This window comes from Octodon degus, unplaced genomic scaffold (assembly GCF_000260255.1).
Source record: "Octodon degus isolate 3935 unplaced genomic scaffold, OctDeg1.0 scaffold00342, whole genome shotgun sequence".
In the NCBI taxonomy this organism is placed as follows: Eukaryota; Metazoa; Chordata; class Mammalia; order Rodentia; family Octodontidae; genus Octodon; species Octodon degus.
The window spans coordinates 532,918-551,339 of NW_004524918.1; the positions used below are offsets into that span (position 1 = coordinate 532,918).

The following is an 18,422-nucleotide window of genomic DNA, read 5'->3' on the forward strand; positions in this document are numbered from 1 at the left end:
CATCTGACACAGTGTTTCAGAAGCGAGACAAGAGGAACAGGACCTTGCAAAGTCCTAGTGGAGAAGCCTACACAGGTGGCCATGCCCCTGGCCTTTGGACTGAGCCCTCCTGCCACAGCCAAGCAGGAGGCCCTGAGACTACACAGGTCACTTTTAAATTTCAGTGTCCCTTTTTCTGTTGCACATCCAATAATGGAAATGCTCCATCCACACCCGCACACACCCTGAAGTCCTCTGGGGGCAGAATTCTTTTAGTAACGTACTGGGAAGCTGACATTCATATACATACATTTTATTTTTTCATAAAATAAAGGGTTGTGTGCCCAGCATACTTTACACTTTAGTAGCCCACAAAGTCTTCCTAGTATGACTTTTTGTCTGTAGAGAAGGGCTCCCCACAAATTCCCCATGGATCTGGTACTCGGGGAGCAGCATCAGAGGCGTTCTAAGACAGAGCAGAATGGTCTTTCACAAGCTCAGGGGAGAAACAACATGTTTGAGGATAGAATCTCTTCCCTTTGGTTTCCTTTATGAGGCTTTGATAGAATCTGGAATAGACTAGTTTAGCTCAGAATGAAATTCAAGTGTGATTCTTTGGCATTTACTCTGTTGCGAGGGCGTTCCGCAAAGAACACGGGCACTCCTCTGTCTGAACGGACTTGACAAAAGGCATGAGCCCAAGCCGGGCACAGGGCCATTCAGGATGCACACACATGGCTGCCAGGCTGCAGGGGAGGGGAGGCAGCCACCTTAGTCGTGCTGGAGCAGCTTTGCAATGCATCCTGGGAACAAGTGTCTACTGTGGGGGTTGGCCACCATCTGTCATAATTTGCCTCATTGGTTTGGCCCAGTGTCCCTTCCTAACCATGCTGGGGACCCTTCCATCTATGACATGACAGGGCTATTGAACCAGGAACAGACCTGCAGGGTGACACCTGCTCCACCTTGCTCCAATCCAAGATCTTCCAGGGAAATAAGCTGGAGCGGGAGGGTGGCACCTTGCTCATAGCAGAAAACCCCAAGGTCAAGCTTACCTAGGACCAGGACAGCAGTGGATCAACAATCATCTGTAGCCAGAAACAGACCCTGTGCTCTACTCACTGGCTGTTTTCTTGACCTGGAAAACCTCTCTGGGTTCCTGGATGTACCTTGAGTCCCCAGATTGGCAGAGGGCATTCACAGGAACACTGTGGTATATGTGGGCCCCTCAGCATCCTGGGTATCGCCCACCCTCACCCTCTACTATCTCCCCAACCTCATATCTCTCCCACTCTTGAACATTTCTTGGGCTGTCACTCTTCCTGGAGAAGGGGCTCTCGGTCTCCTCCCTGCACCCTCTCATCCTCTTCCTTCTCCATGCAGCCCACAGTGGCAGCCAGCCCAGCACCCACACCACCCCCTACCACAGCAGCCCCCGTGGCCCCCACTGCCGCCCCTGCTGCTACCATCCCAGCTTCTGCTGCCAGTGCAGCTGCAGCCATGCCTGCACCCACAACGCCCCCCGCCAGGCCCATGAGCCCAGCTCCTACGGCACCCCCAACTGCGGCCAGGTGGCCACAGAAGCGCATAGTGTAGGAGTCCATGAAGGCCTTGGCCTTGGCCTGCAGCTCAGCCTCCAGGGCCTCCAAGGTCTGCTCACGCTCCTTGCACAGCAAGGCCACTCCATGGCGGGCCAAGATGGCGTCCTTCTGGGAGGAGAGCAGGTTCCGCATGGTGTCTGGCAGGACTCGGAGTGCAGAGAAGATGCGCTTGGTTGCTGCATCCTGTGGTCACAGGAGAGAGAAGAAGGTGCTGCAGCTGGGAGACCCAGGCATCCCCACTCCAGCACCGGGCAGACCGCTGCCTCCCCTGCAGGCTGGGGCTCACCTGCTGCCTTACATACTCCTCAAACTCCTTCTTGGCGGCCTCCACCTTCCGCAGGTCGTGCAGCTGAGCAGCCATCTGTCCACGGGAAAACCCTGGCTGCCTCCCTCCTTCCTCCTTGGCCTGGTCACCTGTTCTTCATCTCTGCTTCCAGGCCCAGACCCCCACCCCCAGGGCTCAGCCCAGAGCCCACCTTCCCTCCACGCTCCCAGACACCCATCCTTAGGGAACAGGGAGGCTCCGTACCTCATCAGGAGAGCTGAAACCGGGCCCTGTCCTCCCCATCCAGCCCGAGAGGTTCTGCAGAGACACCATGGCCGGGTCAGGGAGAGCTGGGACCTGCTGAGTGCCAGGGCTCCAGGGAGTTTTCACACCTTGATCTCCTGAGCGAGCTGCTGCCCGGTGAGTAGGCGTCTGTCTCCCCTGGCCACGGTGCGCCCCTCGCTCCAGTAGCTCTGGCAGCGGCTCTTAGCGTGCTGGGGGGCTGCACTCAGCACATCCAAGACATAGGGCCGAAGAAGGTGGCGGAAGTCATCATCTGTGTCTAAGAAGAGGTTCTTCATACTGAGGAGACCAGGGCTTTGCAAGGAGAAAGGCTTGGTGGGATTTGGTACTGCATAGGTTCCAGGGAGCCGGGGGCAATGCACAGGAGGACTTGTTAGGGACACTCACCACTTCGGGGACTTCCTCGGCCTCTGTTCACCCACCGCCCGCCTGGGGAAGGCAGGAGGTAACAGCGGGCTCGGTTCCCTAGGAGAAGCTCCTGGACCTTGGGATATTTGCCAGATAACTTCTGAGAGAAGGATGGAAGCGGGCTCTCAGCCAGGGCTAGGCTCCCACTGTGAGCACCTTCCCACAAGCCCTCCCAACCTCTCTGCCCTTGTCCTGCCTTCCTCCCCTCCCACTGCACTGCTTACCTGAAGGATGTCACCCATGTGACCTTGCCCTGCCTTGTTGGGGTGGGATGAGTCACGAACTAAGAGGTCCAGATGCTGAAAGAGAAGGCATCCTGACCAGCAGCTGGGAGGGTCAGGGTTTACACTAATAAGTCCAGAAACAAATGTCTCACCTGGATTGGCACCATCCCATAATGCCTGCCCATCACCTCAGCCACATGGACAAACATCTGGGGATGGGTACAGAGAATATCAGAGCAGGGCCCTCCCAGGGCTGCAGCTTGTCTCAAACTATCTCTTCACTGCCCTATGTCTCTCTGCAAGAGTCAAGCTTCCCACTTCTTAGCTCTGAGATTCTCTTGTCTGTCCCCCACACCAGGCATCTTGTGCTGTTTACTCTACCCTCATCCCCACCAACCCCACCAACCCACCAAGTTCAAGGGCCATAACACCCTGGCCTAGACCTGGAAGACTAGATTCCTCTGGCCCAGGTCCCTGGTCTTAAGTCAGGGGTGGATTGATTGTGCCCAGATCTCCTCACCTCCAGATAGTCCAGGTCTATGTCCTTCAGCTCCTGGGAGGTGTTCAGGATCTGGAATCAAGAACAGAATGCAGGAGGGTGTGCAGAGGCCCAGTGCTGCTGGAAAGGTCCTGTGAGAGGGGCTGCCGGACAGCTGCAGGCCCCAGAGCACAGGCAGGCCCGGCCTGAGGCCTCTACGTGTGTGCAGATGATTGATACGTCCTGGCTGAGATGGCCTTGGGATCCTGTGAGCCTTCAGACCCCTAACCCAGAACCAAGGACCATCAGCCCACCCATGCTCCCACCCTCACAGACTATAAGTGTTGCCCCATCCAGGAGCATACCCAGAACCTGTGAGATGCCCTCAGCCTTCAGACAGCCGAGCTAGGGAAGGGCACTTGGGAAGAACTCTGATCTCCTGGCCATGCTCACCTGGTAGGAGCTCAGCATGGTGGTGAGGGCACAGAGTTTGATCCTTGTTTCTCTGCTCAGCTCAGGACTCATGGCATCTCCCGCATCCACAAGGAACACAGCCACCTATGCATGGGGTGGGGAGGACAAGCTGAGGGGCCAGGCCTGTTCCCCTGGACCAGTCTTCCTGTACTCACCCCAAAGTCCCAGAGTGTTCCTTCTTGCTTCCTCTTTCCTATTCTTCTCTCTCCCTTATCTCCCCCTCATCCCTTCTCCTCCTTGATTTAACCCTGACTACCCTCATCCCTTCCTCCACTCACCTTCTTTCCCTCCTTCCCCAGCAAGAAGGGGTGGCTCCACATCCATATGCCCCTGCTGAGGCCATTGGCACCCCATCTGAACCCCTGCAGGGACCCTTCTCCTCCTCTGGACCAGCTGTCCTCACCACCAGGCTCCTGCAGGCAGAGAAGGGGGCATCAGCTTGTCCATTCCAGATCCCCAGACACTGGGTTTCAGACTCAGCTCCTCCTCACCCATAGCCAACCCAGGGTTCTTGCCTCGCCTCCCTCCAGCCTCCTGCCAGCCCTGCCCTCACCAGACCCGGCAAGCCCCGGAGCAAGTGGTCGAGGAGGGAGGACTTCCCTGAGTGTTGCTCCCCCAGGACGGCAAGGAGGCAGACAGGGGTGTCCCTGGCCAGGGGGTGCTTCAGACAGCGGTTAATGGCCCCCATCCTGAGGATGAGGCCCCCTGAGGCGTTGATGCGCACCAGCAGCAGTGGTTCTGCCCTTATGGCACAGCTCTCCTAGACAGGGGAGAAGGGTCCACTGACCATCCAGAAGCCCCATGTCTGGAGTGTGTCCAGCCCAGGACTCTTTGTCCTGACATTCTCAGGTCCCACACCACCCCACTTTGTGAATCTGACCCAGAGACTTCTATGCATCCCACCCCACGTTGAGGCCTGGTCCCCTCACCTGCAGCACAGGGGGCAATGACCGCTGCGGCAGGAGCTTCATCTTCTCCCCCAGACTGCGGAGGCCCTTCTTCTGCTTGCAGATCTTCCGGCACTCAGGACAGCAGGGTGGCTCGAAGCCGGGGACACGGTGCGTGCTGAAGCACCGAATGCAGAAGTCGTGGCCACAGGCCAGTGAGATGGGCTCACGTAGCCTCTCCAGACAGATGGAGCAGGCAGGCAGCTCCCGGGGTGCAGCAGTGCGGGGCCCCAGGCCCAGTTCCAACTTGGGGAATGGTGCATGAGACCTGGGGAAAGGACAGGCCATTTGAAAGTAGAATGTTCATCAGGGACAGGGTTTTGGGGTCAGGCTGGTGGCTGGGGATAGAGCTCCGTCCGTGCCACCTCAGGTTCCCTTAGGGTCTCCGTAGACAGATGGAGCTGAGCTTTGCCCATTCCTCACTCACACGAACCCCAGATCCTGGTGGCTGCAGAGCAATGGTGAGAGGGTCCCCAAGAGCGAGAAAGCTGGCTCTGCCTGCCACACCCCATAGCAGCAAGATCTTTTCCCACTCTGGGTCACAGTTTCCTAACTGCAATAGAGAGGTTAGTGGCACCCGGCACTTGGGCATGGAGGCAGTCATCTGGCATGACATGTGTGCCTGGTGCCCATGCCTGGGGAAACCCTCCCCCACCCCTTGTAGCAGGACCCCTCAAGGAGGAGCTGACTCCAGCCAGACCCCCCAAGGAATGATAAACTCTGAACCCCAGCTGCTGGGACATGAAGCCAGGGTGGAAGCCTCCTGGTGCCCAAGCAGCCTGTTCTGCAGCTGAGCAGATGGCTCTGGCTCTCAGAAAATTTCTTTCACTCTCAGCAGCCGAGCATCTGCCTCCCTGCAGCACCCACCTGCTTGTCCCTGTCCACCCCTCCACAACCCGGCCAATCCAGCCTGCTTTTCCCTTCCCATGGAGATCCCTGCGGAGCCCTCAGCCACCTGGGCCTGGCCGCAGGTCTCTGTGCTCCTGGCCCAGCCATCTCCAGCTGACCTGTCAGGCCCACTGCACCAATCCCAGCCCAGCAGGCCCCCACCGCTTACCAACTGTTGCTGCTGTTTCCCATGAAGCTCCGTTTTCTCTCCTGGAAAGGAGGGGTGGGGTATTTAAAACAAAATTCAGACTCCTATTTTCATCTTGAGTTTCCAGGGGCCCTCCTCCCCTTCCCCAGGCCCATCCCCCACCCCAGGTGGCTCCTTCCCACCCTCAGCCTCCTTCCCAGATCTGAGGACTGAACACTTGCCCGTTTGCCAAGCCGATGACAAAAGGAAGTGACTGACAAGGTGGGCCTCGGCATGGGAGGCTGCGATGGAAGCGGGTCTGCCACGGAGCAAGGAGGCCCCTGAGACCCTCAGCTGGAGGTACGCTTAGCCTTTCCTGACAAGCTGGCTGAGCTATGGTAGGTGGAGGGAGGGGCGGGGGACGGCCTCCCCGAGGAGCCGACTCTGTCAGAGCTGGAGAATCAATGTGCTGTGGGTCGGTTGGTCTGGAAAGAGGAGGCTGCCGCTGGACTCACCCCAGGGGGAGGAGACAGGGCTGCGGGTACAGGCCTTCTGTGGAGGGAGGGAGGGAAGGAGGGAGAGAGGGAGGCTGGCTCTGAATCCCTGGCAGAGGCTGGGATGCAAGCAAGCCGAGGTGGTGAGTCGCCATGGAGACTGAAGGGAAAGATAAGGACAGGGAGGGGGAGGGGGACGGAGAGAGAGACAGAGAAACCATGTGGGTGTGCGCAGCAAAAAGGGAAGAGGCTCTGGGTGGGATCGAGGGCCACTACTTCCCCTTCAGGGTCAGCCACGGTCCTTCAGGGCCTCAGGGCAGGGTGGGCAAAGAGAAAAAATGTGGGAACAGGAAAGAAAGCAACAGGAGCGGACCAGAGCCCAAGAGGCCATTATTGGTCTCCAGTGTTCCTGTCCACTACTGTCTCCCAGTGAGGCATGCACAGTGCCATTAGACTGCGTGGGGGTCTGCACATCCATCCTACCACCTTCTCCCAGGACTGCACGCTGATCCATCTCTGCCTCAACCTTCCTCAGCACCCTTGGGCCCTGCACATCCTCTGGTCTTTCCCCCCTTGTGCAGAGTCACTTGTGCACCTTGCAACTGTGTCTTGGCTGGGCCCCTCACCTCTTCCCATCCTCTCTCCACTGCACAGCCAGCATGGATGTGGGCGCACGTGACCCCAATACGGTCAAACACCTTCCAGGGCCCCCTAGTACTATCCGATCATAATTCGACCCACCCCGCCTGCGTTCCCTGGCTACAGTCTTCCTCTCTAGGCTTTTCTCTCACCATACCTTGACTACCATCTGTCTGTTCCTCCTCCTCCCTCCTGAGGCACCCATCCCTCCTGAGGCACCATGGCCTCCAGACTGATGTGGTGTGCCTTAGGGTGACTATAGTTTTAGAAAGCTAACTCCTGATGGGTTTGATGCCACTGAGGCTTTGCACCATGACTGATCTGAGTTCAATTCCCTGCTGAGTAGCCCTGAGTTTGTCACCTCTCTGAGCTTTGAGAGGACACAGTTAAGTCCTAGCAGGTGAGATGCAGAGGAGGTGGGGGTGATGGGACTCAGACTCCAGAGAAGTTCAGGCCAGATCACCACCAGCAGTCAGGGATGCCTCAGAGGCTCACAGGGACAGGGCTACCACACAGAGCCAGGCCTGTCCTGCAAGGTGGACAATCCTCTGGAGATGGAGAAGCAACTTGAGTGATGGTGGAACCCATGGGAGAGGAGCAGGAGGCCGTAGGTCCCTGATCTCATGTGGGAATTTCAGCCAAGGGGGCAGAGTAAGTCTGGGACCCTAAAACCGGGCTTTCTGATCAGTGCACCCTGCCCTCCATTCATCCACCTCACACACAGTGCTAGAACACAGCCATGAGCGCCTCAGCCGTTGTCCTCCAGAACCTGCACTGGGTCAGAGAACTATGGACCCACTGGGCCAAGTGTTGACTCACATAGGGCCATTTGCTGGCCATCGTTCCTGTCCAGGTCGGTGATGGCTGTGTACAGGACTTGAATCCAGGTGGATCCAGGGAGGCCAAGGGGAAGCCTCTGTGTACTCGTATGGGTTCACAACTCAGTAGCTGGCAGAACTGGGCTCCTTCCAGATAAGCTGGCCTGATCCTGCAGCCTCAGGCAGTGCCTCCCCTCCTGCCCACCCACCCACAGCCCACACCTGTGGGCCTGCTACTGTGCAAACCCAGCCTTCAGTCACCGATCTGAAACCAAGAGCTCCTGTGCCTGCCTTTCCTCTGTCTGCTTCCCCTGTGATAGGTTCTGATGCTTCAACCCTGTTGGCTTATCCTGACCTCTGTCTGGTTCCAGCTTCTAAACTGGTGGCAGAGGGATTAGAGTGATTTGGAATAATGGGTCTCCAGAACAAAAAATAGAGCTGGGGAAATAGCTCAATGGTCTAAGCGCCTGCCTGACAAATGGAAGGACCCAGGCTCAATACCTTCTACTGCAAGCCATGCTGGCCCAGGAAACCCAGGCATGCCATGCTGGCCACCAAAACTGGGCATGTTGGCGCACACCTATAATCCCATCACTGGGGATGCTGAGACAGGAGGATCACTATGAGTCCAAGTTGCATGACGAACCCCTATGCTAAATAAATAAATAAAAAAACAAAAACAAGTCTCCCTGGCTGGGACTCTTTGGGTAGGTTTCTGTGACCCAAATGTGGGCAAGAGATGGCTCTGTGTTCATGTGTACATGCCCATCACCCCCGCCACTCCACCTACCCCACACTCTGCACAGACACTGTGTATACAAACACACACTCTCCCCCGGCTTGTCTGGTAGACTCACAGCACTCACACATGTGACTCACACTTGTGCTTGTACACACGAGCATGCTCAAATATTTACAAGGACAAACACATGTGTATCTCTAAGCTTCACACTCATGCACACCTATACATGAGCTCACTTTTGATATATGCACACAGACCCAGCCTTAAATCACAGGTATGTCCCAAGCACTTTGTGTGGTGAACTCACCCTCAATAATGCAGCCTGGGAGAGAGGTTTATGTAACACCTATTTTGCAATTGAGGAATCTGAGGCACCAAGAGGTTAAATTTAAAATCACATAGCTGAGAATTAGGCAAATAACTGGAACCCAAACCATCAGTCTTGCCAGGGAGATAGCTCAGCAGCATAAGCATCTGCCTGGCAAGTACAAGGTCCCAAATTCGATCCCCAGTGCTGCCAAAAAAAGAGCAAACCATCTGTCTTCCCAACCCAAGCACTCAGCCATGATATCCTATTGTCTCTTTGGTGGCAACAATAATATAAATTATTATGATAAGCCTGAGAAAGAAGGTGTGATCTGTGTTTCAGTTTGCAGGTGTGTGGGGGGGGTGTGGGTGGGTGGGTATGTGATCAGCCCCACCCAGTCTATTTAGCGTATTAGAAGCAGGCAGCTGGGTTCTGGAGGAGTTTTTAAAAATTTTTGTTTGCATTTATTTTATGCTTAATTTATTCCCGTGCCATAAGTTTTTGTTTCTTTAGTTTCTTCTGGGATATCTTTTTCTTCTGTGTAACTTCCTCCTCTGGTTTAGGAACAATTTGTTCTTTTTCATTAAGGATCATCACAATATGGCAAGGGGAGCTCATGTATGGATTAATCCAGCCATGAGCTCTATAAGTATGGCGGTGCATCTTGGGTGCTTTGTTCACCTGAATATGTTCAATAACCAGAGAATCTACATCTAAACCCTTAAGCTCAGCATTACTCTCTGCATTTTTAAGCATGTGCAGCAAAAATTCAGCACTCTTTTTGGGCCACCGACCCTGTGTCCAGCCCCACTGTTTGGCCTGGGCACACCTACCAACTCCACCACTGTAATGCTGGAATGGCTCACACTGCTTCTTTAATGTGACATCCTTTAGATAGTTGGTGGCCTTTCAGATATGCATACCCTTGATGGCCTGGGCAGTTTCATGCGTGTTCTTAAAGTGAACATGAAGAGTTGAGCCTCTTGATTTGCATGATTTTTGTGGGGTTTTCTGGGTCGAGAGTAGCAAACCATTTTCACAGGTCACCTCAGCCACTCACAGGAAGAGAGTCTGAAAGATTCTGACCCCAACTTGCTCTGTAACACTGACCGAGTCTCTGAACTGCTCTGGGCCTCGGTTTCCTGATACATAAATGGAGGCTGGGCTTGCCAAGACCACACACCCTTGACTGGAGTAGCTCCACTCATCTCCCACTTCCAGGCCCATAGCCTCCTGAGGGCAGGTCAGGTCAGGGTGGTACCCACTGAGGGCTGCTCCCCTGCAGAGAAGTGAGCCCCCAGGTGAGCACAGGATTGCTCCACTTCCTTAGCACTGCCAGCAAGGCATGGGGTGCACATGATCAGCCTCTTTCCCACTGGGCCTTCTGTGGCCTGGTGCAGGTCTCAGGGCCCAGGTCCTTTCCCAGAAGGTCCAGCTATGTGTGTCCCCCACCTTTCTGTTGGGTGACTGGCTGGGGCCAGCTGAAGAAAGGAAGCCTGGATCTGGGGACCTTGGGGCTGTAGGTAATACATTAACCATCATCACCTTGAACCAGATGCTCTTCTCAAGCCATGCTCTGCTCCCCAAATGTCTCCCCTTGTGGAGACAATTACTTGTGGAACACTGCACACCAAAGACCATATCCACAACACCTGTCCCTGAACAGAAACAGCTCACTAGCTGTGCCCAATGCAAGACTGTTTTCTGTTTCTCTCGAGAAATGTGCCCATGTGCCACTCCTGGGCAGGAGAGCCTCTCTATCATAGGCACCTGCAAAGCAGCCCAGAATTCCCAATTATTAGGCAGAACAAGCCAGTAGGCAGACACCTATGATATCTCAGACATCTTCTGGGTGGGTGAGAGGTCTACCCACCTACCTAGTCATCTACCTAGCTATTCCTTATCTACCTATTTACCAATTGACCCACTTATTCACGTATGAATTCATTATCCATGGATGTTCATGTGTATGTACCATTCATTTGTTGTATTATTTTATCTATCTACTTTCCAGCTACCTATCTGTCCATGTGTTCACACATGTATATAATGTCCTCCATCTAGCCACCCCCAACATATTCATCCACCCACTCACCCACACATCCATCCATCCACCTACCCCCATATATACATCTTTTCAACCATCACTCCTTTATCATGTGTCTACCTATCCACTTATCTATCCATTCATATACTTAGCCATCCATGCATAGGTTCATTCATCCATTGATGTGACAATTACTTGTGGAACACTGCACACCATGCATCACACTAGGCCCCAGTGCACACTGATGAACTCTCAGGGTGACAAAAAGGTCGATGGGAAAGAACTGGGTGATAAGCTCTCCGATGAGGGAGAGTTGGGGGAGATTTTAAAAGAATCAGGCAAAGGTGCCTGCCTCTGACCTGGGCAACTGGGAAGGCTTCCTACACAAGTCACATTTGAAGCATGTATGTGAGGTAGCCAGACAAGGGCACAGAGATGAGCAGGCATTTCAAGCCGGTAAATCACCCTATGCAAAGACCATGAGGCACAAGATAAACAGCCTAGCTGGAGTGCAGCTTGTGAAGCAAGGAGAGATAAAGGAAGGGGCATCACATAGACACAGAAGCCTTCCCCAGCTGGCATCATCCCTCAGCTGCAGTGCTCCATCCCACCTCACCCAGTGGTCTGTCAGGGTTCTGGAGACCTGCTGTCCTGTAGTCGTAATCTCTAAGTGCTATGGACTGGTCAGGCACGAGCTAGGTGAAGGGTGGGGGTGGGGATCTGGATCGGGAAACAGGTTGCACAATGCCGCCCCAGTCTTGGTGGCAACCCCAACACAGCTGTCCTCACGCCAGGACCCTCGCCTGGCCCCGAGGTGCAGCCGCCTCTGTTCTAAGTGCCTGCCATCCTCCTGCCCTCAGCCCCAATGGTCCTCTGTGCCCTCCCCTGCCCCTCACCAAGGCTCTGTCTGGACCAGGCCTCCACATGTGTGCAGGAGACACAGGGCTGAGCGGGTAGGCCCTAGAGGTCAGATCTCCCCCACCAATGCAGAAGTGGGTCTAGGAGCAATGAGCCCAGACCAGAGACAGATTTTTCTTTTTTCAGTACCAGGGATCGAACTTGACCTTACCCTTGCCAGACAGCCACTTCAGAAACAGAATTTGAGGAAAGTGCTAGACCCTCCAGGAGTTGCCACATCTAACTGGAAGTTTTAGTTTCAATAAAGCTCAAGACACGGCTAGACATACTGTAGAATTCCTATGTAAAGAGGAAATGAGGATTCAGCTTTCTGGGTGGTCCTGTCAGGGTTCTCAGCTCACCCGCATTACAGGCAGCCCCAGTTCTGCGCCAAGTCAGCCCCAAGAACGGCAAGGCCCATTTCAGGCTATGGTCCAAACAGAAACATGGATGACTCGGAAGATGCAGCTATCAATTCTGCCAACCTCCCCACAGACGAAGCCAGGTATCCATCTATCCATGACCATGGTTGCACGGTTACAAGAGGGTGTCTTTTGGGACATCTTGTTTGGGCTGGGGGTTGAGGAACAGCAATCAGCATGGGGAGCAAACTCTATAGCTGGGCAGGATACAACACAGACTCAAGGAAGGCCAGCCCACATGCAGTTGTCAAACCACTGCACCCCAAGATGGCTTCAATCCTCCCCTGCTGCCAGCTTCTAGAGACTTCCATCAGCAACTGAGGGGTACAGCTGAGCTTTCAGCTCCCCTTTCAACCTCCCAATCTGGTCTTGGGCTTCTTAAAATAACTAATAATGATGCTATACAATTATCCAACATCTGCCTAGCAATTTAGAGTTCATAGTATGTCACCTCAGAAGTTGTGACTGTAATCAATTCCCATAGCACTGTAGCTAGTTACCCTGGTTTTCCAGTCAGAAAATTGAGGCTCTGAGAGCAGAGCGAATCTCAGCTCAGCACACAGCCAGCCCTGACTCCCAGGCGTGTTCCGTTCCTCGGCCCTGGCCCACAGTGTGCTCAGGTCCCGCCTCTGCGCTTCTGTCTGTCACTCCCTATACTTCCCACGTCCTCACCATTCAGAGCTGGCTTACACAAGGCCCACTCTTCAGGCCTGCGCTGGGTCAGAATTCCTGCAGGGGACCTTGTAGATGCTTTTCTCTCCTTCCCCAAATACTTATAAAACACGTTCTATGTACTCCACACGGTGCCATTATGAAGGGTCTACAACAAATAAGATATGGTCTGCCGAGTAAAATTTAGAGGATACCATTGGTTGGGAGTAATTTCCTACAAAATGGAGTTCCCGTGTTGAAGTTCATACCACCAAGCCAAAACTAAGTGATTTACCTGACTTGAGACATCAGGAGAGGAACAGGTAAAAGCCAAGTCCCCAAATGGGCCAGTTTTACCCAGCATGATAAAGACATTCTTTCTGCTATAACTTTATAGAGAAACTAACTTTGATACAACCCATGGACTTTTTGTTCTCAGTTTCTGCATTTTTCATCCCTTTTCTGCTTATAAAGCCAACCTCCTTTGTTCCACTCACTGAAACACGCATTCTATAAAAATAAGGGATGGCCTAATTTTAGAATTGCAAATAAAAGCCAGTGTGATATTCAAACTAATTAGCTGTCATTGGATCTTTTGACAGTCTCCTGTGTGTAAATGAGGGAGCAGTTCAATGCCCTTCAGCAAGGCCCATGTTGGTAAGGAAGACCCCAGGGAGAGGGAGGAGCAGAGTGGGAGCCCTTGGCCCAGACTCGGGAGTCACAGGGCTCAGGCTGGCAGGACAAAGAGGAGTTAACTGGAAGGTAGAGTGCGAGGGTGGAAGGACCTGCACGCATGCGCAGTCTGCAGCGAGGGTCTGCAGAACAAGCTCAGCAGAGGCGGGGCGAAGGGACTGGGGTCCCACTCAGCACAGAAGGGGTCACAGTATTATGGCAGATTCTAGATTTTACTTGCAGGACACTGAGACCCATGTACAATTTTGAGCAGAGATGCCCCTGCTCAGATGCATGCTCTGAAACCGCGCCTCTGAGTGCTCACAGCCAACACCTGGAAGGGGGTCGCAGTTTTGGATGGCCACCTGCATAGGCACCTTACAGTGCTGCCCAAGTCCTCAAGCCAGTCTTCTATCGACAGATTCCCAGAGTTTGCTACCATTTTCCTAGAACAAAGTGGGCTGTAGCAAATATTCCTGTTCCCAACACCATTTGCCACTTGCTTGAATATAATATAGGGATACCCTCACCAATGCAGAACATTTTCAAACATATTGATTAGTTTTTGAGGGGAGGGCTTTTTTGGTATTGTTTAGGATTAAATCAAGAACCTTAATTTAGCTACATACTCAGTCCTCCCATTATACCTTTTAAATTTTTTAAAAAATTTGAAACTGAGATTTAATAAACGGCTAAATTACCAAGGCTGGGATTGAACTTCCTTAGTTTTCCAGGGTGCTGGGATTATGGGTGTCCTCCAACAAGCCCAGCTAAGTATATTGATCTTTGCCAAGTTCAGTTATAAATATTAAAGAATGATTCTTCTATTTCACTTATTATTTCTAGTTTGTTCTGGAGTTTTAGGATTTTTAAGGAGTTTAAGATTCTTCCATTGCCAGCAACAGAAGTTAGGGCAGGTTGTTTCGTTTTGTCTATTTGAAACTGTATTGTTAGTTCAGGCTGGCCTTGAACTCACTTTATAGCCCAGGATAGCCTTGAACTCAGTAATCCTCCTGCCTCAGCCTCCTGAGTACAAGGATTACAGTCACATACTACCACAACCAGCTGGGTTTGTTTTTAATTAAAACAGAAAAATTAAAGCATCCTAAATATATAGTCATAAATAAGTAGGTGAGGGTTAAATTAACAGACACTACAGACCCAGGGGTACTCAGGCACAACTGTTGTGGACTGGTAGGTACCCAGACACCTGTCCATCAGACTGGGTCCATTCCTGATTGGAAGTACAGGACTGTTACTGATTCTCACAACAGGAACATATTACTGCACCTTTGCTGAATGTCCACTGTGGGTACCTGACCTTGGGACCTCATGGGAGCCCTTCCCATAGAGCTCACAGCAACTCTCCAGGCCCTAAGTGCAGGTAATGGTCAGGGAGGCCCCACAAAGAGCAGAAGTCACAGTGACCATCTGCAGAAGGACAGAGCAGACAGCACGGTGGGGACTCCAAGCAAGAGGAAACCCCAAGATACTTGCAGTTTGAAATGCTTCCAGAATATGAACAAATGGCATAATGCCAAAACACGGGTATAGAAGCCAAGCTATAGGGTTAAAGGTTTTGGCTGGGTGTGGTGTCTCACACCTGTAATCCCAGTACTCAGAAAGCTGAGGCAGGAGTATCATTGTGAGTTCAAGGCCAGCCAGGGCTACAGTGAGTTCAAGACCAGTCCAAACTGCAAAGTAAGACCCTGTCTCAAAAAAAAATCAAAACAAAACCAAACAAAAAATAAACATTTTAGGGCCAGTGAGATAGCTCAGCCGACTAAGTGCCTGCTTTAGCAAGTGCAGGGACTAGGGATAGATCCCAGGTCCCAAATGCCACATGGGCCCTACCCCCAGGGTGTGCTAGGCCTCTGACTGAGTCCAGGTGTGGTGGCGCATGCTTGTAATCCCAGAGCTAGGGAAGCTGAAAACAGGAGGATCACTATAGTCCAAGGTGCGTAGTGAGACCCTGTACCAAATACATAAAATGAAAAATAAAAAATAAAAAAAATTTTAAAAATAAACATTTTAGCCAAGGTTAAACAAGAATCCATCTGGTAAAAGAAGGTTTAAGATCTAACCTCAGGGCTATTAGCCCTAGAACCTGAGACTAATTTTGTCATTAAATTTCTATTGATGAATTTTTAATTTTAATTTCATGAGTTTTACCATATTAAATGAGTGCTTAACAGAAAAAAATCAGAAAAAAGGCCAGGGAGATGGCTCAGTGGAATAAGCACTTCCCTGGCAAGTGCAAGGGCCTGAGTTCAATCTCCGGTTCCGAAAAAAAAAAAAAATCAGAAAAATAAATATTGAACCAGGCATGTTGGCACATGCCTAAAACCCTAGCCCTGGGGAGGCTGAGGAAGGAGGACCATTTACAGTTCAAGACCAGCTTGGGCTACAAAGTGGGCTCGATGCAAGCTTGACTGCATAGCAAGACCCTGTCTCAAAAAGAAAAAAAAAAAAATCTAAGAAATCAAAACTAAAAACCTAGGGCCGGCCAAATAGCTCAGCAGATTAAAGCACCTGAAAACAGGTGCAGGGGCTGAGGGTTTGATCCCCAGGCCTGCCATGCTGGCCCCGCCCCTGGCATGTGCTGTGATGGCAATTGAGACTGGGTGTTGTGGCATGCTCCTGTAATCCCAGCACTTGGGAGGCTGTAAACAGGCGGAGTCTGATCTAGCAGTGAGACCCTGAACACCCTATAGACCCTTCCCTAAAATACAAAAATAGATAAATAAAATAAAAAAAAAATAAAAACCTATCTGGACTATAATTAAACACAAACGTCTACCACATAGATAAACTTTGCTTCAACTATAACACTCAAGGTAATCTTCACACAGGACAACTGTATGTTCCATATACAAGTACCACGTGCACTGATAGCACCTATGTTTGTTTTCCTGTACTTTCTTGTAGGGCACAGTTGGCATCTTTTTTGTTTTCTTGCTGACTTAGTAAGTCTTTGTGATACTGTACCTTCCTATTCACGTGTCAGCTCAACAATGCTCCACAATTTTTTTGCATAGTTTCCTAGGCAAAAACATTTTGTTTTTTTTCTCTCTGAGCTCCAGTCTCAATCTTGTAAGAAAATTTCCCCATGATATTTTGCACTTGTTACTCTCTTTGTAAAATATCAAACTATGTTCCACACATGTTCAGGATCAAGTAAAACACAGCCATTGGCCAATGAGTTCTGTTTCCAGTGACATCATAGTTGCTGCAAAATTCATCTACTCCACCTATGGTTTTGTTGTAGAAAGTTTCTATCTCATGCTTCCTTTTTTTTTTTGCAGAACCGGGAATTGAACTCAGGCCCTTGCACTTGCCAGGGAAGCGGTTATTCCACTGAGCCATCTCCCCGGCCCCTCAGGCTTCCATTTTGCTGAGGTTTCCCTATCAATAGTTCCATCATGGTGAAATATTGACATCAGCAGTACCAGCTTGTTTTTCTTTGCTATGAGAGGCCAATATCATATCTTTCTGAAATCTAACAATTGTACTATACAATTCTCTGTTTTGAAGTTTCAGCATTTCATTTGAAATTTCTGCTTTGTTCTTGCACTTGTCAATTTATGTTCCATTAGCACATGTAACTCCAACTGGAAACTGGTAAATCAATCATCAAATGTCACATTCCAATTAGTTTGGGAGATGGGAGTAACAAGTTTGTTCACAACATCATTTGGTTTATTACTACCTGAATAAGAGCCTGACAGCTGAGGTCCAGGATAACTGTCTAAACTGAAAGCATAACAAGTCTTCACACCTATAAAGGCATAAATTTGTATGCCATATTTTGACCCATCACTTTGCAATAAGTCATTCACATTCCTGCAATTATCATGAAAAAAAAAAATCCTTGCTGAGTATAGAAGACCTATGAATGCTTTCAGTTCAGCTAGTGAGGTGTCATAATAAATACATTTTTAATATGGCTATTGCTACATAAAGAACATTTTACTTGCATTCCAGTCTTTGTGTACTGCACAGCATCTTGTAGCATTTCATCTGTTACAGTTTCCAACACTGAATGGCAGTGCTGGCATTCTGCCCAAGACCTTTCAACCTTGCCAAGACTCTCACTATATTTTGGGACCTCACTTTAACATTTGATCATTTCATTTGATTGCTTGGCCATTTTGCAACATTTCAACTAGTCAAATATATACTCATATCACTGTTTTCTTCATCATCGGAATCAAGGAGGTCTGCGCTTTCTGTGTCTGTATCAGTCAATTCTTGTTCCACTGTCACAGGAATTGTGGCTCACATGGCCAACCTCTAGTTTATCATCATCATCACCACCATCATGCACCGATACTACTCTTCTGCTATGAAAGCATGTATTTTACCTTAGTGGATCATCTTCATCATCCACGCATGAGTAACCTGATGATTCACATTGGACCTCCTCTGAATTTGCAAAGTTGTTTTTTTGTGTGTGTGCCATTGTACTGAATTAGATTACTTCTACTATAAAAATGTAGGGCTTGGAAGATAGCTCAGTAGTCTAAGCACCTGCTTGAAAAGAAAACTTTTTTGTTTCAACAAATCCTGGCATGATATAGGTCTTTTTTTTTTTTTTTTTTCTTGCAGAACCAGGGATTGAACCCAGGACCCTGTGCTTGCCAGGCAAGTACTTATTCTACTGAGGTATCTCCCCAGGCCTGAGGTAGGTCTGTTGAACCCTCTGTGATGCACAGGTGAATACATGCAAAACAAGGCTACATGGAGCATAAGGTAGGTTAAAAATATCCTGTACTGCCACTTTTGTATATGTGTACACAACTTGTCACTTGTTATACCAAGTAGGTAACACATAGATGGCTTCCTATATCCCTCAAGGAAAGGTACTGAGATGTGCATCCAACTAATATTACACTAAAGTACAAATTTACAGTAGAAAAGGGACGGGGCTGGTTATATAGCTCAGTGGTAGTGCTTGCCAGCCAAGCACAGGGCCCCAAATTTGAGTCCTGGCAAGAGAGAGAGGAAGACAGACAGACGAGAGAGAGAGAGAGAGAGAG

General features: G+C 50.7%; 1 protein-coding gene across 2 annotated transcripts; it reads right to left on the reverse strand.

Annotated features, from left to right (window-relative positions):
- Positions 1–291: 291 nt before the first annotated feature.
- Positions 292–6,249, reverse strand: Rnf112 (ring finger protein 112). Of its 2 annotated transcripts, XM_012513155.2 has the most exons (14): positions 5,937–6,249; positions 5,737–5,777; positions 4,662–4,947; positions 4,286–4,492; positions 4,011–4,145; positions 3,712–3,816; positions 3,301–3,351; positions 2,933–2,989; positions 2,781–2,855; positions 2,536–2,656; positions 2,238–2,407; positions 2,110–2,163; positions 1,867–1,941; positions 292–1,763 (listed from the first exon to the last, which is right to left on the reverse strand). In XM_012513155.2, exons 1-14 carry the CDS (start codon positions 5,988–5,990, stop codon positions 1,293–1,295), a joined length of 1,902 nt encoding a protein of 633 aa, XP_012368609.1. In that variant the 5' UTR covers positions 5,991–6,249; the 3' UTR covers positions 292–1,292. The 2 variants fall into 2 exon arrangements, with proteins under 2 accessions (XP_012368609.1, XP_023563996.1); XM_023708228.1 differs by lacking the exon at positions 4,286–4,492.
- Positions 6,250–18,422: the final 12,173 nt, after the last annotated feature.

Excerpts from the sequence above, each read along its gene's own strand:
- Rnf112 (XM_012513155.2), bottom strand. The coding sequence starts at position 5,990 with ATGCCGAGGCCCACCTTGTCAGTCACTTCCTTTTGTCATCGGCTTGGC. Across the intron at positions 3,817-4,010 it reads TGGGGAAGGAGGGAAAGAAG|GTGGCTGTGTTCCTTGTGGA; the intron begins GTGAGTGGAGGA and ends CCCCATGCATAG. Across the intron at positions 3,352-3,711 it reads CCATGCTGAGCTCCTACCAG|ATCCTGAACACCTCCCAGGA; the intron begins GTGAGCATGGCC and ends TCTTGATTCCAG.